The sequence below is a fragment of the Excalfactoria chinensis genome, chromosome 4 (assembly GCF_039878825.1).
Source record: "Excalfactoria chinensis isolate bCotChi1 chromosome 4, bCotChi1.hap2, whole genome shotgun sequence".
In the NCBI taxonomy this organism is placed as follows: domain Eukaryota; kingdom Metazoa; phylum Chordata; class Aves; order Galliformes; family Phasianidae; genus Excalfactoria; species Excalfactoria chinensis.
The window spans coordinates 64,953,514-64,974,540 of record NC_092828.1 but is presented as its reverse complement, the minus strand read 5'-3'; the positions used below and the strand labels follow the sequence as shown (position 1 = coordinate 64,974,540).

The 21,027-nt window shown below is 33.7% G+C and overlaps 1 protein-coding gene across 2 annotated transcripts in view; it reads right to left on the bottom strand.

The window, feature by feature from the left end:
* Positions 1-21,027, bottom strand: part of FSTL5 (follistatin like 5) — a 232,486-nt gene that overhangs the window by 64,151 nt on the left and 147,308 nt on the right. For both annotated transcript variants that reach the window (XM_072335512.1, XM_072335514.1), the window contains exon 6: positions 19,375-19,495. In XM_072335512.1, the coding sequence (XP_072191613.1) occupies positions 19,375-19,495 (121 nt within the window). The remainder of the gene's footprint in view (positions 1-19,374; positions 19,496-21,027) is intronic.

Below are 21,027 nucleotides of genomic sequence, written 5' to 3'. Positions count from 1 at the left end.
TTTTATGGAGGATTTCCACTGATTGTGAAAGCGCAAGTTCCTGATTAAACTGAAGTTACTCTTCTCTTCCATTTGAGTCTCAGGATATGCATTAATCATAGTCAAAACACATTAGTTTACACCACTTTTAAAAAGCAGTGTAAGAAGAATTTGCACTATGCTTTTCCGGTCAAACATGATTTCTTTTACAACAGCTGGAGAAATCCAGAGCCAGAATCACAAACAGCTAAGTACTTGATTAAATGTCTCCTAAGTACAGGGGAATAAATAAATAAATAAATAAATAACCAAACCAAAACAAACCAAACCAAAACAAAAAAGACAAAATCCCCACAACAGAGCATAGCATCTATTCATCATAGCATCTATTCTGTAACTGCTGTGTCTGTCAAACAGCAGCAGCAACAATGAGGATGGAATACAGCACCAAGCAGAAGAATATAACATCATGTAATGGTAGGCAAACATTAATTAAATACAGTACTTCTACAGAAGCACTGTGAGCCATCTCAATCCCCAAATACTCATCATCTGCTTTTAACATGTCCAGTGCTTCACACATTAGAAACTGCTAGTGTTAACAAGCTATTTCACAATATTAAGTAAGCCACTTTTGATTTATTCAAGAGAAGGACTCTTGACTTTGATGTCCCATAACACATGTGCACTCTTACATTAAAGAAAGCGACATTAATCTTCCCATTACAGTAAAGCAACAACCTGTAAGCAAGTTAAGATCTATTATTGGTTCCTGTCAGCTTTATGAAATAAACAATTTTTAATGAACACAATTAAAAAGATTGTTCAGTCTAATAATTTTATTTTCCTTTCCAAATTTCAAGAAGTAAGACATTTCAATAGCTTCAGGGAAGAAAGATTTCTTGTTTCAGAAAGACAATTTTTATGTGATTAAAAATATTAATTTTCTATTTAGACAAAAAAGAAAAACACGCTTATTTTTCTCTTCCAATAGGAACATAATGCTGTCCACCAGTCAGTATGACTGACTATTTTTTCCCATAAATGCATGACCTGACACAATTTGTTAAACCATTGGGAAGGGAATATATAAATTAAGTTGAAGATTGAGCTATCTACTGTTGTTTTTAAAATTTATTTCGTTCATCTGAAGCATTTTTCAGCTTATATGTTATAGGAGTTAGTTTTTCAATGATGCTGCTATCCAGACTTCTTGAAACACATCTGAATGACTACTGAATGATTCAAAAGCTCTGATAGACAGCGACAGCATACAAATACTTTGTTTTCATACAGAATTCTGTATGTAAAAACCTTTTTACTCTGTATTACTCTATAAGAGTAATTCTGTGTTTTCCAAAGCCAATACTTAATTTAGCATGGTCATTAAACGAATATCATAAAATGACTAAGAAAAATGCCAAACTTCACATGATAAATGAGTTATCTAATTTAAATTCTACAAAATTCCAAAGCCTGTTTTCAACTAGTTCCAGTATTATTATGGATGCCTTTATTCAGAAGTCCAGTTCTTATTGTAGAAATGTTTCTCATTTTTAATTAGAATGCAACTGTGGATAAGGAGACATGTATTAAATGCGAAGTTTAACATTTGCTACCTTAGTGAAAATTGTGTTCTGAAATCAAACTACAAAATGACATTACTATTTTATGACATTAGTGTCCATGGACTATTGTAAGCTCTGAGCTCAATGGAAAGTGTATAAAGTGTAGCTTAAGTTCAAATGAGTGGTCATAGTGCATTAGCTACGACCTTTTGTTTTACTGTGGTTAACTACAAAGTTTTTGAAATTACAGTGTAGCCTGTAGCTACATAGGATATGCAAAAGTCACTGCTTTTCAAGAGACAAAAAGGTCTTGCCTATGGCTCCGGTTTTAGAGGTCCTAAAAACATATATATAACACCTTAGAGCAATAACCGTATATAGTCTATACCAAATTAGCCCAAAATCTCCTAGTCTGGACACAACATACATATAGGCGGAGAAGTTTTGGGAAGAATTTGAAGACCTGAAGAGAATAAAACAGAATGTAAAATAATTTGAAACCCATAATGCTTGCTTAAAGGAACTTTGCAAATAGTATTAAAAAATAAAAATAAATAAGTAAGTTCTAAGGCTCTGCAGTTAAATCAATAGCAAGATAAAAACTACCAATAAAAAACACTAAATGGAAAATATTTCAGTGAACATCAGGATGCACTAATTCTTTTACTTAACAGTGAAAAAAAACTGTAAATGCTGTTTTTGGTTGTGGCAAATCTTACTAAGATACTGTTCTATGTCTTGTAATATCTGGAATACATCTACACAAAATGCCTTTTCCCTCTTCTGGCACCAATCCCACCTTTCTCAAAATGAAATAAGAGCCTTTTCATGAGTGTCATTTTTCCGTTCTTAAAAGCACCTTTAAAATCAGCATGCATTACAATTAGCATGTCTAACTTTGTCAGTTCAAAAATTAAATGACAAAAAAAAAAGTTTTTCTCTTTTGATAGAGCTCAAAATAATCTTGGTATGCTAGGCAGAAGAAATGCAGAATTTCACTTTTCAGTGTACCTAAACTATTAAAAGAAAAAATCATTGTTGTTGTAAACAGATTTTATTTTTATAAACGTAAATAGAGTGAAACATATTTCATCTGGAAATAAGCATTTTGATTGGCTTTTTAAATTAGAAGAAAAAACAACAACAAAATAAAATAAACAAGGACAAAGAGGCCAGAATTAAAGCTTTCCAAAGGTTGAACCACAACAGTTCCATCACCTTAACTGATTTATCACAGGGAGAGAATATTGCTAAAGTCACTTTAACAAGTAGAAAGCCCCTAATTAAAATTTGAAAAAGGTATTTTTTCCCCATACAAAATTATCTCCATATAACAATAGCCTTCTTTGTCCATCCATTTGTCACAAAAACAATGTAGCACAGAGATGACTTAGCACAGGACACTGATGAGCCCAAATTCCTGCTCACACTGCAAGAGTTCACAGTGATCAGTTCAAATCAACAGTCATAGAAACCCAGAATCAGCAAGGTTGGAAAGACCTGTAAGATCAGCCAGTCTGACTGCTCAGTTGTCACCAATATCTCTCACTTAAACCATGTCCCTCAGTACAAGATCTAAACATTTCTTGAAACCCTCCAGGGACAGTGACACCAGCATCACCCTGGGCAGCCCATTCTGTATCCATGTGATGGATAGAATTATAACAATATAATTAATGCTGTATTAATTATTATCTCAAATCTTACACAAAGACATAGAATTACTTTCCTTACTTTTTCCAAAGAGGACCAGTGAATGTGTACTTTTCAATATCAATTTTTCTATGTCATCACTGATTATTTCATAAAAATGGAGTGGTTTTCCATGGCAAAGCAATTGAAGCCAAATGAAGGGGAATTCACAATCTCAGAGATCTATTTTCAGCTACAAATTTGTTGTCAATGACTTATTCATGTATTTAGTCAAATATTACAGTACAAGAAAAAGCACACGGTTCACAAGTAGCTATCCTCCAGGTTTTATGCTAGCAAAGAAGTCCTTTACAAATTAAAAGTTTCTTTTTCTTAAATTTTTTTTCTTACCCGAAGTCAGAATAATAAAATTACAAAATAAAGAACTGAAAGAAAATGGAGTGCACTGCTTCATAATCAACATGTTAATATTTATCAATCTCAAAGATCTATTAAAAACATCAAAAGACCTGCTTTTATAATTCTATTAGCCACACATGCACAAGCATAAATAACTGTGTCACTGCTATTTAATGCAGTACCAGAGCTTATATCAAAATTCAAGAAGTTTTATTTCCAGCCTTAAGGCTAGCATAACAGATGTTTCTATTTCTGTATTTTCAAAATTATGTTATTATTCAAAAAGAAAGGATCTTAAGAGATTTCTTTTAATTAATATTTATTCAACTTTTCCTTTTTTTAGCAATATTATGAAAATATTTTAAATGGAAATTATAAGTAATATTATAATAGCTTATATTTGTAGGAAGTCCTGTAGAAACTAATGCTATGAAGAAACCTAATAGAATCCATAAAAGAATGCAAAAGCTTGTCTTCAATTTTATTTCTGATACAAGTCAGCAACACTCAATAGAGAGCAACTGATAGGTCGTGCTACATTTATTTCATGGAAGAAATTAAAGCTTCTTTCAGAGATAAATGTGTATCATTCATTATTTGAATAACTAGAAACATTAAGAATGTTACAAGATTTCAGAATTCAGAATAAAGTAGAATATTTCACCCAATTGCCAGGTTTAATGAATTTAGCATCTATTACTTGGATTATTCAAACAGCTTCCATCTGCTGATTGTATCAGAGAGAGAAAAAAACAAAAAAATAAAAAAAACCAAAACCCTACATATATTTAAGATCTGAAGTAATCAAAATGAATAAGTAAAATATAAAAGTTAATAACTTAAGTTTATAGATGCATGCAATAAAGTCTATAATGAAGTCTATTTTTTATATATATATATATTCCCCCCCCCCCCCCCCCCCCCCCCCTTTTTGGCGTTAACACCAGATCTTCCTGGCACAGAATTGGAATATACATATTGAAAAAACAAACAAAATACTATATTTAATGAACTAAAAGAAGAACGCAACAAAAAAACAAAAAGCATTTTATTTTCTACATAGGTTGTTTTCATCACAATTGAAACAGTTACGTCTCGTATGAATATGGCTTGGTAAATTAAAAATAGCAAATACATGACACATTTTGTAGCATATATTAAAAATGAAAAAACGACCAAATACAGAATCTTAGTTTGTTCATATATTAACTACTTGCAACATTTAAATGGTTGTGCTCTATAATTTGAATGTGACTTTTTTCATCTGCCACTTATTCATTCTTAATGCCATTGTACTCTCTGTGAAGAATCCTCTAAGTACATAATTACATACAGCTTACATCTTCTTCTTTGTGATTAAGTTAATCAGATTGAGACCTGAATGCTTTTCACTTTAAGATATTTTCTTAAATTATGTTTATTTTCATATTCCTTCCCTCACCTTTCAATGACATTTTGTAAGCTTGTTTTTCAGAATGTTGCACTATGGTTTCCTATAAAGTTAAACTGGGAAGGAAATCTCATCTCCTAAATCCGCAGCCACTTATATAAGAGCATGTGATAGATCAAAGGCCTCCAGTACAATTAAAAATAAAAATACAAATATACAGAGTGCAAATACCATAGTTGTATTTTCATTCTGAAGTAAAACCTATGCATAGCTTTTGTGTTGTAAAGTTAGGTATGAAATCACAATCATTAAAATAACCTATGGAGATATCGATTGCAGCAAAATTTACTGACTGTGGAGATAGTTAGGGCATGGAAATTTTCTCTTACTCCAACAAGATCATGATTATTTTTTTAGCTAATAAAGAACTTAATGGAAGGAGTATGAGAAATAATGTACTACTTTTACTATTTTAACATAATTGAAGAAATGAAAAGTAATCTGATCTTCTGGCAGAGTAGTATCAGTCCAATTGGAATTTGCTTCATTTTTTATTATTTATTTTAACCTGTACATTGATATGAAACACTACAGTCAGCTTCCATACCAAAGACTTGGCATTTACAGAAGCATTGATAATTGAGGAAGAAATATAAATGTTTAAACTTAATTATTTAATTAATTGAATTTTAATTCCTGTGTCCAATCAAACTGCTCTTTGAGCCCTTGTGTTTCTTCTGAGTCTGCACAGACTACAGAACTCAACAGGACTGAAGCTGAGTGCCACAAGGACTATAATGATTCACTAAAGTCTTCATAAAAATCAATAAAATGTATACTCTCACTTGCTCTGCAGGGCATTATAATCGTTAAAAAATACTTCAGACATGCTGTTCATGGGAATGCAAGGAGTCACTGATTATTTATGACTCCCTTGTCATTGTGTACAGCTGTTTCTACATAGGTATGGGCTGCACCTCATTTAATGCATCGTGCTAGATCACGAATACTCAAAAGTGCAACGTTATCAACACTGAGGACAACCCACATATATTCACTGAGTTTCTGAAGTAACCGCTCTATCACAGTGACATTCTATCAATACCTGAAGCAACCAGGAAGTCAGAGAATTACTTTGTGGACAACAAACATATTAAACTTGCAAAGATAAACGATTCAAGTCATCCTAAAGCTTCACTAAAAACTGTACACACACACGTGTACATACCAGGATTTGTCTGTGTCTCGCTCCAATTAAGGAGAGAGGCAAGGTTCTTTTGTTAAATTATGCTCGGCATGAGATTAAGAAGAGTAACATTCAAATGTTGATCCGACCAGTTTATTAGGAATAATAGACAGCTGAGGGGATGGGGAAGGGAGAGTGGTGAATATCGAAATTAGGGTGATGGGGAAGGGAAAGTGGGCGATAGGAAAGGTGGAAAAAGGCAAGAATTGCGGAAAAGCGGGGAAAGTCACCTCCTGGATGCAGCAGCGTCCCGTTGCATGTCGTTTCGTTGGTCCAGAGAAAACAAGCGTAGGGGAGAGCAGCAGCAGTGGCAGGCTGCAAGCAGCAGATCGGTGCAGCGTAGAGCAGGAGGTAGAAAGGGCAGCAGGGTCTCGGGGAACAGCGAGGTCTCACGGAGTAGCGAGGTCTCACGGAGCAGAGAGGTCTCACGGGCAGATACTCGAGCAGCAAGCCCAGGTGAATCTGTTGGCAGCCATAGGATGACGTTGGAGGAATCTGAGGCCAGAAACCTAGAAGTTCTTCATGCATGCATCTTCTTCAGCATGCAGGCGTTCACGTAGTGAGGCATCTGATGTCAGAAAACCTAAAATCCATGGTTTGTCCATGCTCTTTTTATCCTACTTCTTCCCAGCCTTCGGGACATTTCTGGAAGGCTTGGGTCAGAATCATGTGAATACCTCGAAGATGGCCCTCTTCCTTGAGATGGGCCCACACAAAAAGACCACTTTAGGGCCATTCATCTGTATCTTATTTCCCTTTCATAGCTCCTGGACTTGTCCATCTGTCAGTAACCCTTAAACAAAGGGGGTCTGGAACCGTGGTTCAGACTTGCCTGGACTTGTCCTTCTGTGTGTCTCAGACAAAGGGAGTTCTGGAACCTTGGCCAGGCTTCCCTGAACTTGTCCATTTCAGCAGACAGTAATGTAAAAAGCATGGCCTCTTACAGTCTGATGTTGTAGGCGTTAACGAGACAAAACTTTGTTGTGCTTGGGGAGGGTGAGATGTTGTAGGCATTAAGGATTCGGGCTGTGATGTGATAGTACCTCCCCTGTTCAGTCCCTTACCTCGTGATGTATCTTGGGCGCGCATTTCAAACGTACACTCTAGGGGGGGTAGACAAACTGATTAAGGTATATAAGGTGTTAATTACTCCCAATAAATTCCATTTTGCCATCTATCACGCTGAGACACGGTGGCTTTTTGGCCCTAGCGGTGGGCAATGCTTGAGTCTAGTCAAGGGTGTGACTGAACCAGGGAAGCACACGGCAACAGTCTGATATTCTTATGCAATTGGAATCTTAAGTTAATAAGACCATGTTTTGAAACAGTATCATCACTTCACTATGAGAACAGTGACAACAGCACAGATAAAGGGTTCATCCTACAGGTTGGCTAGTTAGGAGAGTCCACAAATCTTACAGAGGCCATACAATCTGTAGGAGAATTTTTTTAGCCTCAAAGAAAACACAGGTCAGGAAAGCCAGCTCATGAGCTGTTTGGCTTCAAACTTATCTGCCACAGGGGAAACCACTAATCCAGACATAGCATTTATAGCCTGTTTATCATAGTTTTTTTATTAGGGATAAGGAAAATGATTTGCCTATCCTGATTGACAGAATAGCCACTCACCATACGAAGAAGACTGAAATTCAAACTTTTATGAATTTCCATCTTCTGGGAGTGATGGTGAATGAACTGGTAAAAAATAAATCTCCCTCCTGTTTCTATCATCTCACCAGACTGAAACTGCTTCTTCAACCTTAACATCTCTCTCAATATGTTCTGTAACAGATTTTCTGCATCATTCAATGAATCCTAAGGGAAATTTCCAAGTTAGTGTGATGGGCTAGAATTTGATTTGATGCATGTTACATGAATTCTTGATATGAAAGTAGTCAGATACAATATCTTAAGTTTAAGTATAGACATAAACATAGAGCTTTTATAGATTATACACTCAAAATTACACAGTAATCATTTCCAAGCTAATAAAGCTGTAACAAATGAAAACCTTAGGGTTTGCTGGGAAGAAAATCTCAGAGTAGATAAAACAGCAATTTCCCAATAATTTATTGTCATTTTCAGACTTCAACATCATTTTAAAGGCTGTACTTAAGATGGGCAAGATATAATTAAAATAGCTGCATATTAAAAGATAAATAAATTGTAAAAGCAGCAGAAACCACAGCAGCCCAGAAAAATATGATCAATACTCTCATTTACAATGCAACATTGCTAACAAAAAAATGTCCTTCAGAATGCGTAAGTAATGATTTATTCCAATTGTATTTGTCATGTTACCTGATATGACACGTATAGCTAGGACATCTTTCTTGTCCAACAATTTGTATGAACATATGTTCACACTATGCATCCTTAACACTGAAAAATCTATTTGGTGGCAGTGAAAAGATGAAATTTAAGGCTCTAACTTCTAGGTTCTGAGGCTGTATTTGCTAATTATATTCTTCAGCATCTTTTTTTGCTTAATAAAATTATTTCTCCCTATGGCCATCATTTCATTTTTGTCTCTTTTGAGCTTTTAGTCTTCAGCTGCCATCACTGCTATCATTTACCTAAATTCCAGTTTCTGGAATCAACTGTCATACCTAAATAACTATGATCTCAGACAAACTTACTAACCAGACTCTAAAAAGGGTTCCACTGTGGGCTATTAAACTATCTACAATGCCTTGCTTAGTTGGAAATAGCAGCTGCAGATTGCTATGCATAACACCATGCAAGCTACATGTCGCACTATCCAGATCTCTACTTTTATTTGAAATAGATTTAAACGTGGTTATTTTTCATTTATCTTGTACCTTGCAGGATAAACATCCAAAGCTCCTGTTGATATGTTGTCCAAAGTGCAATGTATTTTTAAAACTCTTTATGACCACCAGATGTTTTAAATCTTTGGGAAGCAGAGGACATAGTGCCTAAAATATTATGAAATGTTCTTTTTCAGCAAACTGAATGAAACCTGGTTCGAATACACCAACTCTGTCAATATACAAAAATCAGCTGAAGAGCTCACTGTGTTTACACCACATAAGCTTGTAAACCTTGAACACACTCTAGGTACTCAATGAGAAGCAAGCCTAGATCACAGCAGCACATAGTATATAAACAACTACAGTCAATTCTGATTTATTATTTCAGTGCTCACAGGTTAATATTTCTCAATGCTATTTAATATAAAACATAACCCAGTACAAAATCTGAAATTCTCAATCATCAACCTTACAAATAATAATAATAATACAGCCTTGGGTCCCAGTGAAAATGGATGTCCAAACTTTTTCATCTTTACTATGTATTCCAAAGTATCTTAAGATAAATGTGATCATACATACTACCTCCTTATTCAGTTTTTCAGATTAACTATTGAATAGTAAACACTAGACTCAGAACTTCCTCAAACCCAGACCACAAATCTGTAATTCAACCTTGATGAAGAACAGAAGAAACATCATAACGTTATATTATTTGAAAACAGATGTGAAACCAAAGCTTGCTATGAGCTCACTTGTACAGGTATATTGACAACTGCATATGTTACTCTAAATTAGTAAGAGCCAAATATGAATGAGAAAGGACATTAGGAATAATGCATAAATTTAAATGTATACCAGTTCATTATTATTTATAACATGTTCTATTTTCCTCTTGAAAATAGATTTCAAAAGAATTGAAGTTTATGTTAAATATAGCTGTCTTACCTAGGTAACAAGGAATGGCTTATTCACTAAAGCAGTGATAAGTGGTTTTGGTTTTATTTATTGTAGAGTATGTTGGTGCATTTATCTAACCAAAGACTGTAATTTACACAAAAATCAATTTCAACATGCTTGTTGTGTCTGCATATGACTAGCACAAATAAAAACATTTTATTTAAATGCTAACTGTTAGCACAAGTATTTTCAAGTTGTTTTACTAGTATAGATCCAACTTTAATGCTCCTTCTGTTCTCTGCAAACACAGATGCTGAACATCAATACTGCATACTTGCAGTTACCTCAAATGAAACATTTAAAATGCAGCAGTTCAATCTACAGAATATTTCTGGAACTAATTCATAATGAAACAGAAATTATAAGAGAAGAGCTGACAATCCTGGTAACTCACAGTTTTATGCACAGAGAATTCCACCCATCAATATGATAATTTGTCAATTTTATTTAATGTACAGCTCCATTTTATTTTGAAATTTAAAAGTTTTTTTTTTTTTTTTTTTTTTTCCTTCTTCTTCTTAGAGTGATTATAGAATTTCCAATAGACCTCTGGATGTATTCAGAGTTTTATAATAACCCAACTTTGAAAATAGTTCTCTCTCTGTCAGAACAAAATTCTAAGGTAGTAATTCACGATCAAATTACCTGACATATAAATGGGAGTTAGAAAGCCTGAAGCATAACAGAACTACTATACTTCCTCTACAAGAAAAGAAAGGCCATGCAGCTTTTATTCAATAGTTTTTGGGTTGTTTTTTTTTTTTTTTTTGTTTTTTGTTTTTGCAATCTGAAGAGTAGAGTTATGAGTCAGTTACTCACATAAGTCTATAATGTGGAAAAAGCACAGATGGGAGTAGACTGAAAGTTACTCTGAAAAATAAATCAATTGGCTGCTGTGATTTACATGCAGAGGGAAAAAATAAAACAAACCAGAACTCAAAGTAGGCTGTATTACCTGTTTGTACAGAGGCCCTTAATTTTGGTTATTACCCAAGTAGACTTTTGTTCTTGTTAAGAGATCTACCTTGTAACAAACAATGTGCATCAGGTCTACTCGTGGTCTTAGAAATGATGTTTCATTTCTCCTTTGAAGAGTTCTGTTTTAAGGTTTCATATGAAGAAAAGTCACTGGTGGAATTCCATCTGCATTGCCACTGGAACTTATGTTAAGCCAGCAAGAGAGAAGAATGAGATGATAAACTTCTCTGAGAACATTTTTGGAGAATGTGTTATAAGATAGCTTAGATATGATGCAAAAATTTGCATAAAGACATTATTTATGATACTAGTTTGCCAAGTTTAGTATACTCAGTAGGGTATTCAAAGTACTGAATGCAGGTGAAAAAAAGGGGATCAAGCTTGTCTACAAAAATATAGGCTCTGAACAAGTTATTATTGCTTAGGTAAGCAACCTTTAGAATATAATTGGTAGCTTTAGAAATCTATGTACTCAGTCTTGACAATGTGTTAACAAAAGAAATTAGGCAGAGTATTACTACACCACTGTCTAAATCCATGACAACTCTGTTTGCTTTTAGTCCTTTCCTCTGGGGAAAAAAATAAATAAATGCAGTAAAACTTGGGAAGAAAAAAAGCTCCGTAAGAACAATCAAACATGTGGGAAGCTCTTCACAGAAACAGCTATTAGATGAAATTTTTCAGAATGGAAAAGAGATGACTACAAAGATTAGTCAGGAGCTTCAAAAAATCTCAGGGTATGGGAGACTGAGAATACAGAGCAGTTGTTCACAGTATTGTATCATGCATTATAAACTAAAAAGAAAGCATACAGAATATTCAAAAATCATACTTATTCTAGCATGTAATCATTAAAGTGTGAAAAATTCTGAAGCAACGATGTAGATGTTAATTTCACACAGCTCCAAAAAGCAATCAAATTTATGAGCAGAGCATTCATCAAGAGCTATTAAAGATAATCAGTCTCCAAGACAAAAATCACTAGAAATAAGGAGGTATATTACAAGAATCTTAATACCCTTTTTCTTCTTTTGTAATCCTCCCTAAAGAAACTAAGAGCCAAGGTACTGGACTAGATGGATCATTACTGTAATTCAGAGAAGTTGTTGTTATGTATACATTGTTACTCAAATGGATATTTGAGTAGCACTTCATAAGCACAAACAAAACATTAATCTCTGTAATCAAGTATTCCTTAAATAGAGTGTTCAGCAAATTTTAAAGCACTTTAACTATTCCAACAAAAACATCTTCACCACATGTCTAGGCTGAGGTTGAGAAAAATTATCATCTAGGTTGAGAAGAATTATAATCACAAAGCTAAATAATGTTTTTCTTAATGTGTCAACTTCTCCTATCATTTATTCATAGTTGAATGGTAATTAGATGAATGGTTTGGATTACTTCCATCTTAAGACACTTTCCCAGTTTTTAAAGTAAATAAGTAAATAAAGAAGGGTTTTACATCTCCCTCAACCCTCATATATTTTCACAACTTCATATATTTGCATAACATTTTATGTAATTTTGTAATATGTATATCTCTGCTCGTAGCTTCATTGCCTTTGTGTGGTACCTTCATTTTCATTGAGGCTAAAATTGCATTTCCCATACAAATGATTTGCTAACCTACTTAACATAGCATTTGACAATCTGAGAACACAATGTATTTAGAAAACTAGCTTCAGAATCTAGTGGCAAATTCATTCTATGTGCCACATGTACACAGGTATATTTTTTGTGCTTATGTCCTTTGGTACAAATTTTATGCTTAATTATTCATTTATTTTTTAATTCAAAGTATATAAAACACATTCAGATAACTGTACATACGTTTTACACCTGTATATGAAATATTTACCATTCAAATAACTAAATAAATCCTCCAACAATCACAGTCAGCAGAGTTGACGTGATATATAATTTCATTACCTATTCACAATTTGCATTTCCAACTGCTCCTATTGAATTCTGCTTGCATGCATCACTATAATAAATTCATAATTACTATCTAAAATTATGAGATGCATGTTTCTCAGAAGTTCAAATGATATATGTGAGTCAAGAAGCATCATAGTTTAGAATACAATTACCTCAAGTGAGAAAACAAGGTTGTCAGAATGTTCCTCCATGACACCCCCATTCACACCATGGTCAATGTTTATATAGAGTTAAACAGCTTAAAATCTAGAGTTTCTTCCCTCTATAGACCTCCAAATTGTTTTACTTAGCAGTAATAGCATAAGCTAAGGGAAGGTACTTACAAAAACTTGACAGCTGTGATATAGCACACTAGATGGTAAAAGGTGTATGTTTACAACATACAACATGTAACACGCTATGGTAACATAACACTGACATCTAAATAAGTAAATATACTCACAAGTTATGTAAGAATACTATAGTAAAACTTGAAATTGTAATTTTTATGTTCTGGAAATTTTTATGTTCATGGCTTTTTTATTTGTTTTAAAGAGATGATGACACTGTGCTGATTCCTCAATAACTTAAATACAATTCCATTTATTTTTGAAGGAAAAGTAATATGTATGTAGATTTCAAATTATGGTAATGTTAAATTATTTTAGAAATTTTGCTTAAATGAGCATTTATTGTTGATAAGCAGTATTATAGCTCTAGGCTAAAACAATTTCCAAATAAGAAATTTAGATAAAGAGGTGATTTTTATGGGTGCAAAGAAAACAAGCAGTGCAATGGCTACTGAGGTTTCTTACTAAATAGTATTTTATGAGCCTATTAATATTCATTGCAGTTGGAGAAGTGTAATTTTGCTGTGAATAATATATTTTAACGCCCTTGTTTGTGAATTAGCTAGTTAGTGATCACCTCCCTCATTCAAGTAATTCCCTCTTGTGGATAATACTCTGGAAACATTTTTCCTCCTCTATGCCTGATCCCCTGTATTGGAATAAGACTGATTCACTTAAAACTGGTTTCTGAAATCTCTGGACTAGCAACATAAAGATATCAGCTGCAACACTAAAGTTCACTATGGATAGCTATTTACAGCTAAATGCACAATTATTCACTTATTACAATGCTGTAATGCACAACTTAATTAGAATTCTATTTGTATGTATCTAAATTTATGAAATAATGAGCTTTAAATTCTGCCCATTCTATACAAGAGATTGTACTCTTTTCCAGCTGATAATCTCTAGACTGAAAATATATGTAGTACAGGTAGATCTTTATCAAGTGGAAAAATATTACCACTATGTCCAATAGCTTCTACTCAGTATGTTGTTAATTTGTATTTCCAGTACCGAAATATAATTCTCCCTGGAACAATCTGACACACACTACTTGTTGTCAAGAAGGAATTAATGCTAGCAGGAGACAGATCCTCAGAAACTCTTTCTTCTGCCATTTGTTAACAGTTTTATTATTGAGGACTTGTCATTGTTAAAAAGCTTTGACTCAGATTTCACAATAAATATTTTGGACACAACACTGAAATCACTAGAAATATAAATCCAATAGGTATTTTTTTGAGTAAGGCTTTGTGGACTTGAAGATATAGATGTAGTGCTGAGTGACATGATTTAGTGGGCATAGTACTTAAGGATGGTTGAACTAGATGATTTTAGAGATCTTTTTTGACATTAACAATTCTATGATTCTTGTTAGATTTAGATATCTTGTTAGATAAACATTTTAAAAAAGGATTTTGGAACATGCACCTGTAATAATTGCAGTTGACAGTCTAAAGTAAGAGTGAAACTATCTTAAGGACAGCAATGCTATTTTAAAAACATTTTGCAGAAATTAGACTACCAAATAATAATTCTTAACTAAGACCTGCATTTATGGATACTTCTTGCTTTTTGCCCTTCCATATAATTCAAGACAAAACAGAGCACAAGGTTTGACATTCATATTAGGCACTGGTCACACAGATTCTCCTAAAAGCTACGATGAATGGAAGTTTTGCATCATCATCCCTGAACAACTTCTGTAATAACAGTTGTTACTGAAGTTTTACATACATCTTCATAAACATACCCTAGCAATAAGATCTCAATTTGGTATCCATTACCTGAATAACACTTCTAAGGTACTTTTAAATATATAGAGCAATAGCAAGTACATGGAATCATCAAGGCTGGAAAAGACCTCCAAGATCATTCATTCCGACAGTCTACATATCACCAATATCTCCCACTAAAACATGCCCCTCAGTACAACATCTAAACAATTTTTGAACACTTCCAGGGATGCACTGACTCCACCACTTCCCTGCACAGCCCATTCCAGTACCTGACCACTCTTCTCTCAGAGAAGCAGTATTTCTTTATGTTGAACCTGAATCTCCCCTGGCACAACTTGAGGCCATTCCCTCTAGTCTTGTCACTAATTACATGGAAGAAAACATTGATCCCCATCTCTCCACAATTCCTTCAAGTAGATGTAGAGAATGATAGGGGTTCCTCTGAGCCTCCTCTTTTTCATACTTCAATTTCATGGTCCCTTTTTGGCACATATGATAACAAAAATAGTTCTACATTAATATAAAAAAATTGGCAAACACCATTTTTTCTTCATTTTATGAGTTGTTAAAGCATTTAGTTCTATTATTGTAAAGAACCAATGAAAAACACTTATTTACCATAAACTTGTAATTTCAATCAGTTCTATTCATAAATACCTAAATTGCTATCATTCTTTCCTTTTCACAGAAGGGCCGACATACACATCTGCACTATGCTGAGTGAGAATAATTTATAGCTATTTATTTACTTCTAGTACCCCCTGAGATTTTGTAAGCCACTATGAAGGCCACCTGAAGTGGTCTGCTTTGAAATTCCATTTTATAAGGTACTATAAAGGAGAAAATATTATTTACTTTAGAAAAGAGCAACAGAAAACAGGCACTGAATGTGCAACAAAGAATATTATCTTCATAGCACAGAAGACACTACACAAAGACAGAAGATCCTTGAAAAACACAAGAAGTGCATCAGCTGAGTTTTATTTTTCAGAAGAAAAAGCATTCACAAATCTTTATCCTCTACTCCTCCCTTTTGTTTGGCTTCAGCATCTTATGCTTTCAGCCACCTTTTCAGACAAAGTTAAATACATCTTGCTCTGACTAAAACCACATTCTCTTATATAAAATCTCCTTAGGACTATGTGGTGAAGGAAAACCAGCAAAATAAAATGCTAGGGTGGAGCTGAATCACTCTCAGAACAGAATTTTACATTGTGCAGCTGGAACAGTGGAAGATTAACCAGTATGTTCAGGATGATTCCCTTTAGTCCTGTGTTCACAAGACCTTAACAGATCTAAACTACCCACTTTATCTTATACTAATGGAAAAAAAAAAATATTCAGTACCTTTCTATATGCTCTACTGATCTAGCGGAACTTATTACATCTAGTAGATATAAGCCATGGCATCAAAAACAAGCTCATGAAATATATGAAAGCAGCTGATACCACTAAAGCCACATCAGGCTTACTTGTCTGCAAAACACTACACAAGCCAGTAATCACCTTCATATTCTTGTAACATTTTGCAGACTGGGACTTCAGTGCATACTTCAAAGGCTGTTCACCCTCTTAAGTCTCTCCCTTCTTTTTTTAGTGCCTCAACATCTGATCTTCTGAAGGAGAGAGGAATTATTATACCACTGTTTATATTTTAACCTTAAGTTACCCTGCTTATCTCTTTTACTCGTTTTGCAAACAGAACCAGATCGACAAAAATAATTTATAGATTATATGCAATTATACATATACCATATTAAAATGAGTATACATATGTATTTACATGTATGCTAATACATTTACAATAGTCAATGATTTATTTTGCCCTTAAGGAGGATTAGTATCTACCAGAAGAAACAAATAAAAGACTTCCTGTTGTGCACGACAAACTCTTGATAAAGCAGCAAAATTCACAGCCATATTTGAATTTAAATTTACAGTCCTTAGATGACAGTCACATTTCTAATTAAGTATGTCAATGAAAAAAAAAAACATTTTTCACCTTCAAGTGCTAGTGCAGCATTACTGATAACAAAGCCCATAGATACGCATTCATATTTAAATAACATGTAATTACCTAATCCTCTAAAAAGAAAAAAAATTAAGAGAGCAAGCTTTTCTGCATAACAGTGACAATACCTTTTAATTTTGCCCAACTGGGTTCAAAGATCAAATCCTATTGAAGTGTTTTTAAATGCCAGTTAAAAATCACAGCTAGAAATATGCACGATATGCTTGATTATAACCATCCCCTTTATAGCTCAAGCTGATGACACAAATACCCCTAGTGCATACTCTCAGTTCTTTTTCAGCTTTCTGAATTTGCTGATTCTATTGCATAGCACTCTCCTGCTCAAGGTAGAAAAGATAAGTTAAAACCTATACTTAGAAATGAGGGCTCTTTAGTCTTCACCACATTCATACACGTCTTAAAATTATATTTTACTATTTATGGTATGTTTCATATTCTAGTTGCTTTCAAGGCTGTCTCCTAAAGCATCCTTGAGAAATGATTTGGGATTTACCACAAACTGTGGGGCTGTGACCAATATCCCACGTCCTTATCCATGACACAGTGCATGTATTTCTGTGCCTATTTAACCGTCTTGTATAAGAGACTGGAATATTTTTTCTTCCTTCTTTTTCTCCCATTTCTTTTTTTTTTCTTTTTTACCTAAATAAGCAACTTATTACTTATAAAGATGGGAAAAATAAACAAACAAACAAAAAACTTAGTAACTATATTCTGCACCGCATTTTTGTATAGGAACCATTTGTTCAGCATTACGAACCCAAATTTTCTTTACTGCTCTTCACCATAAATCTGAATAACTCCTATTGCAGCAGCTAACAGCTTTAAAGCTAACAGCTTTAAAGAGAATGTGAGGAGTTCAACAGTTCTCGAATCTATCACACTACTGCTAAGAGGTACCGAGACAAACCCACTGGAAGTGTAAGGTGCCACACTGAGACTGGTATTTAATAATAGACTTAAAATTGGGAGATGAAAAATTAAAAACCCAGAGAGATACATACTATCAGCACAAGCATGGATTTCTTCTACATACTTAAAAACATCAGAGGAGGTCAAAAATCATCACATGGTGAGAAATAATAATTTCACAATCACAATGGATGCTACCATAACACTATTTTAGGATACCAAATTGAAACAGTGAAATATCCAAAGAAAATTCTGAAGAAGGAAATGTTTTTATTTTGCTTGGAATAAATCTTTCCTGCATTCATACTCTACTAAAGAAAAAATAGAGTTTGACTCTTAGTTTGTTTTTAGGTACTTTAGTGGTGGAAAATGTGATGTGAGTTCTTGCATGAATTCAACTCGCCATTCATATTCTTTGTAATCACAAACACAGAATTTGCCATTGCTAAGCAGCAGGTCATATCTCACATCTCTGGACTGGAGCTGTCATATTCACTTTGAGTTTGGCTTGGCCTGTGTAGTGTGCTTGTTTTGCTGAAAGAGTAGTAGTCTAATAACCAGCAGGCTGTCATTTAATTTTCATTTTGTTTCACTAGCTATACTTTAAAATCAATATGTATTTTTGGTTAATACTTTTAATGCAGATTAGAAGGACTAAATTCAAGCTCTCTGAAGACCAAATGCAGTGGAACTAGAGCTAATTTTTTCTTTTATTGATAGAGCACACATTGTGCCATAATTACAGCCATTAAAGGTATTTCACATTCCTGTGGCTGTTGAGCACACAATGATCTGGAAGCCTTTTGAGCTTTTATTTTTAAACAATGTAATGAATACGTACCTTGTACAAAGGAATGAACACTGGACTAGAAATCATCCTATTTCTTTCTACTCCTCAATATCATTTGGACCCACATCCCAGAGAATACATTAAGAAGTTCACATGTACGTATAAGCACTTATCCCAGACACCTCTGGTATTCAGTGAACAAGCACCTGGCAGAAGTGTATTACCAATCAGTACATCCGTCTGAATCCTAAAGCACCAATTAAAGCAGTACATTTGTTGCTGAGTTTATCACAACTGCTTTACCAGCACTCAATAAGAAAGGGTGTAGGGAAATGTTCTACCTTTTTCATTTCTATAACAACGTCTGGACTGCACTTGTTTTCACTTGTGCACAACAAAGCTTTTTTTAATGCAGGTTGGCATTGAGAAATATCATCTACAAATTCTTCCATTACCAAACCCCCCCAGAAACACAGACAAACAGATCTCTTATTGATTTCCATTAAAGAGTCCTCTGTAATATCATGACTGCTAAGTTAAATCTGTTGTTTAAATACAGCATTTTGATGTATCAAAATCTAAAAATAATTTAAAAAAAAAAAACCACAAAACATTTTAGGAAGACAAAGCAAGAAATGAGAAAGAAAACTAAAAAAACAATAGGCTAATCTTTGTACTTACGAAAAGCTCTATAGAATTCTTCCAGACCTAGGTGCTTGTCACTATTATAATCATCATATTTCAGCAAATCGAACAGAGAGCAGTCAGACAGATCCTTGCCAAGCTCATCCCGTTTTATTACCTGACAAGAAAATTATAACCATGAAATTACATTTGGGCTCTTAAGAGTTCTCTAGTATAATTAATTGTTTCTAATAATCATTTAATAGATCATTTTAAGGTTTCTGTGAGGCAAAGAACTGAAACTGTGTGAAGCCAGGGATTTTCAAGTTACTTTGTAATTATTTATTGCAGTTTTAAAGTTTATGTCTTTAAAGCAGACTTTCTGAAATTAATTAAAAAATTCAGAATATATAGGAAGTATATATAATCCAGCTAAACAGGAGCACTACAGAAAAACTGCAAATGACAAAGCTGATTTTACTTATTTATGCTTATGAATGGTGATTTAGAAAAGTCTGAATATTCACGAGAAGACAGTATCCAGTAGCATATGCGACTTTTTGCTCTCAGTAACTTCTAACCACAAAAAATAATAATAATTAAAAAAAAAAACAGCCAAAAACACTCATTTTCAAAATTAACGAACATAAACACTGATTGCCCTACTAATTTTATCAGCTTCTTAGAGGCTTTTGAAAAGCCTATTATCTTCCCAAGGACCTGTTAACAAAGTAGTTGACCTGAAAAGACCACTGTTTCATTATGGGCGCTCATCTACTTTGTAAACAGTTCATAATTAATAGCTACTAGATTTTCAATCAAATACACTTCTCCATAAGACATGTTCTTTAATTTGTGCACCGCTTATGTTTAAAGTCCTGGACATCACCCAAGGTATTTAAGATGTTGGTATGTGAAGATATTCAGAATTTTAATATTAGATAGCACACACAAAAACATTTTCATATCTGAAAAAACCAAACCTAATGCAACAATTACAATCATCTAATGGCTGCACAGTTTTCTACCAGACACAGAAAAATGAAAGTAAAAACAGTTTTCATTCATTTGTAAAATAATTACTCCTCCTGTCTTCTACCTGTCTCCCAAAATGACTAGAAAGCTACTCTATTTGCATTATATGATAGCTTCTGAAAAATCAAGCGATACAGAGGCTTTTGTGTTCCAGTTGTTCTGGAAAGGAATCAGCAGGAATAGAAACAAATGGATTCAGTTATTATTCATGTAAATCCAAAATGTCTAAACATATAAAAGAGAACAATAGGAGTATTACAGAGAAGAGAAAGGACAAATATATTTTCCTCCTGAAAGTTATTTTCTGTATGCTAACGTAAACACATTATAAAAAGATAAGAACCTTGTTAGCACATTGGAAATTATGAAAACCATTCACAAAGATAAGAAAAATTAACACAAACAACATTTAGTTGTTATTAATTACAGAGGCATCCTATGCTATCTGAACATTAGTGCTAGCTACTCCTAACACTTTAAAAGCCTGTTTATTAGTTTACAGTAAACTGAATTATGAAAAATAAAATTGAATAGCTCTTAAGATGGTATATGAAGGAGAAAAGTGTAGCTTAGGAAAAAACACTAACTTCTATGTTACCTTAATCAAGTAACCTTAAGGAATCACGTCCTTTGTAATGTGCTTCCGACGGCCCCGTGGCCAAGTTACGCACTGCT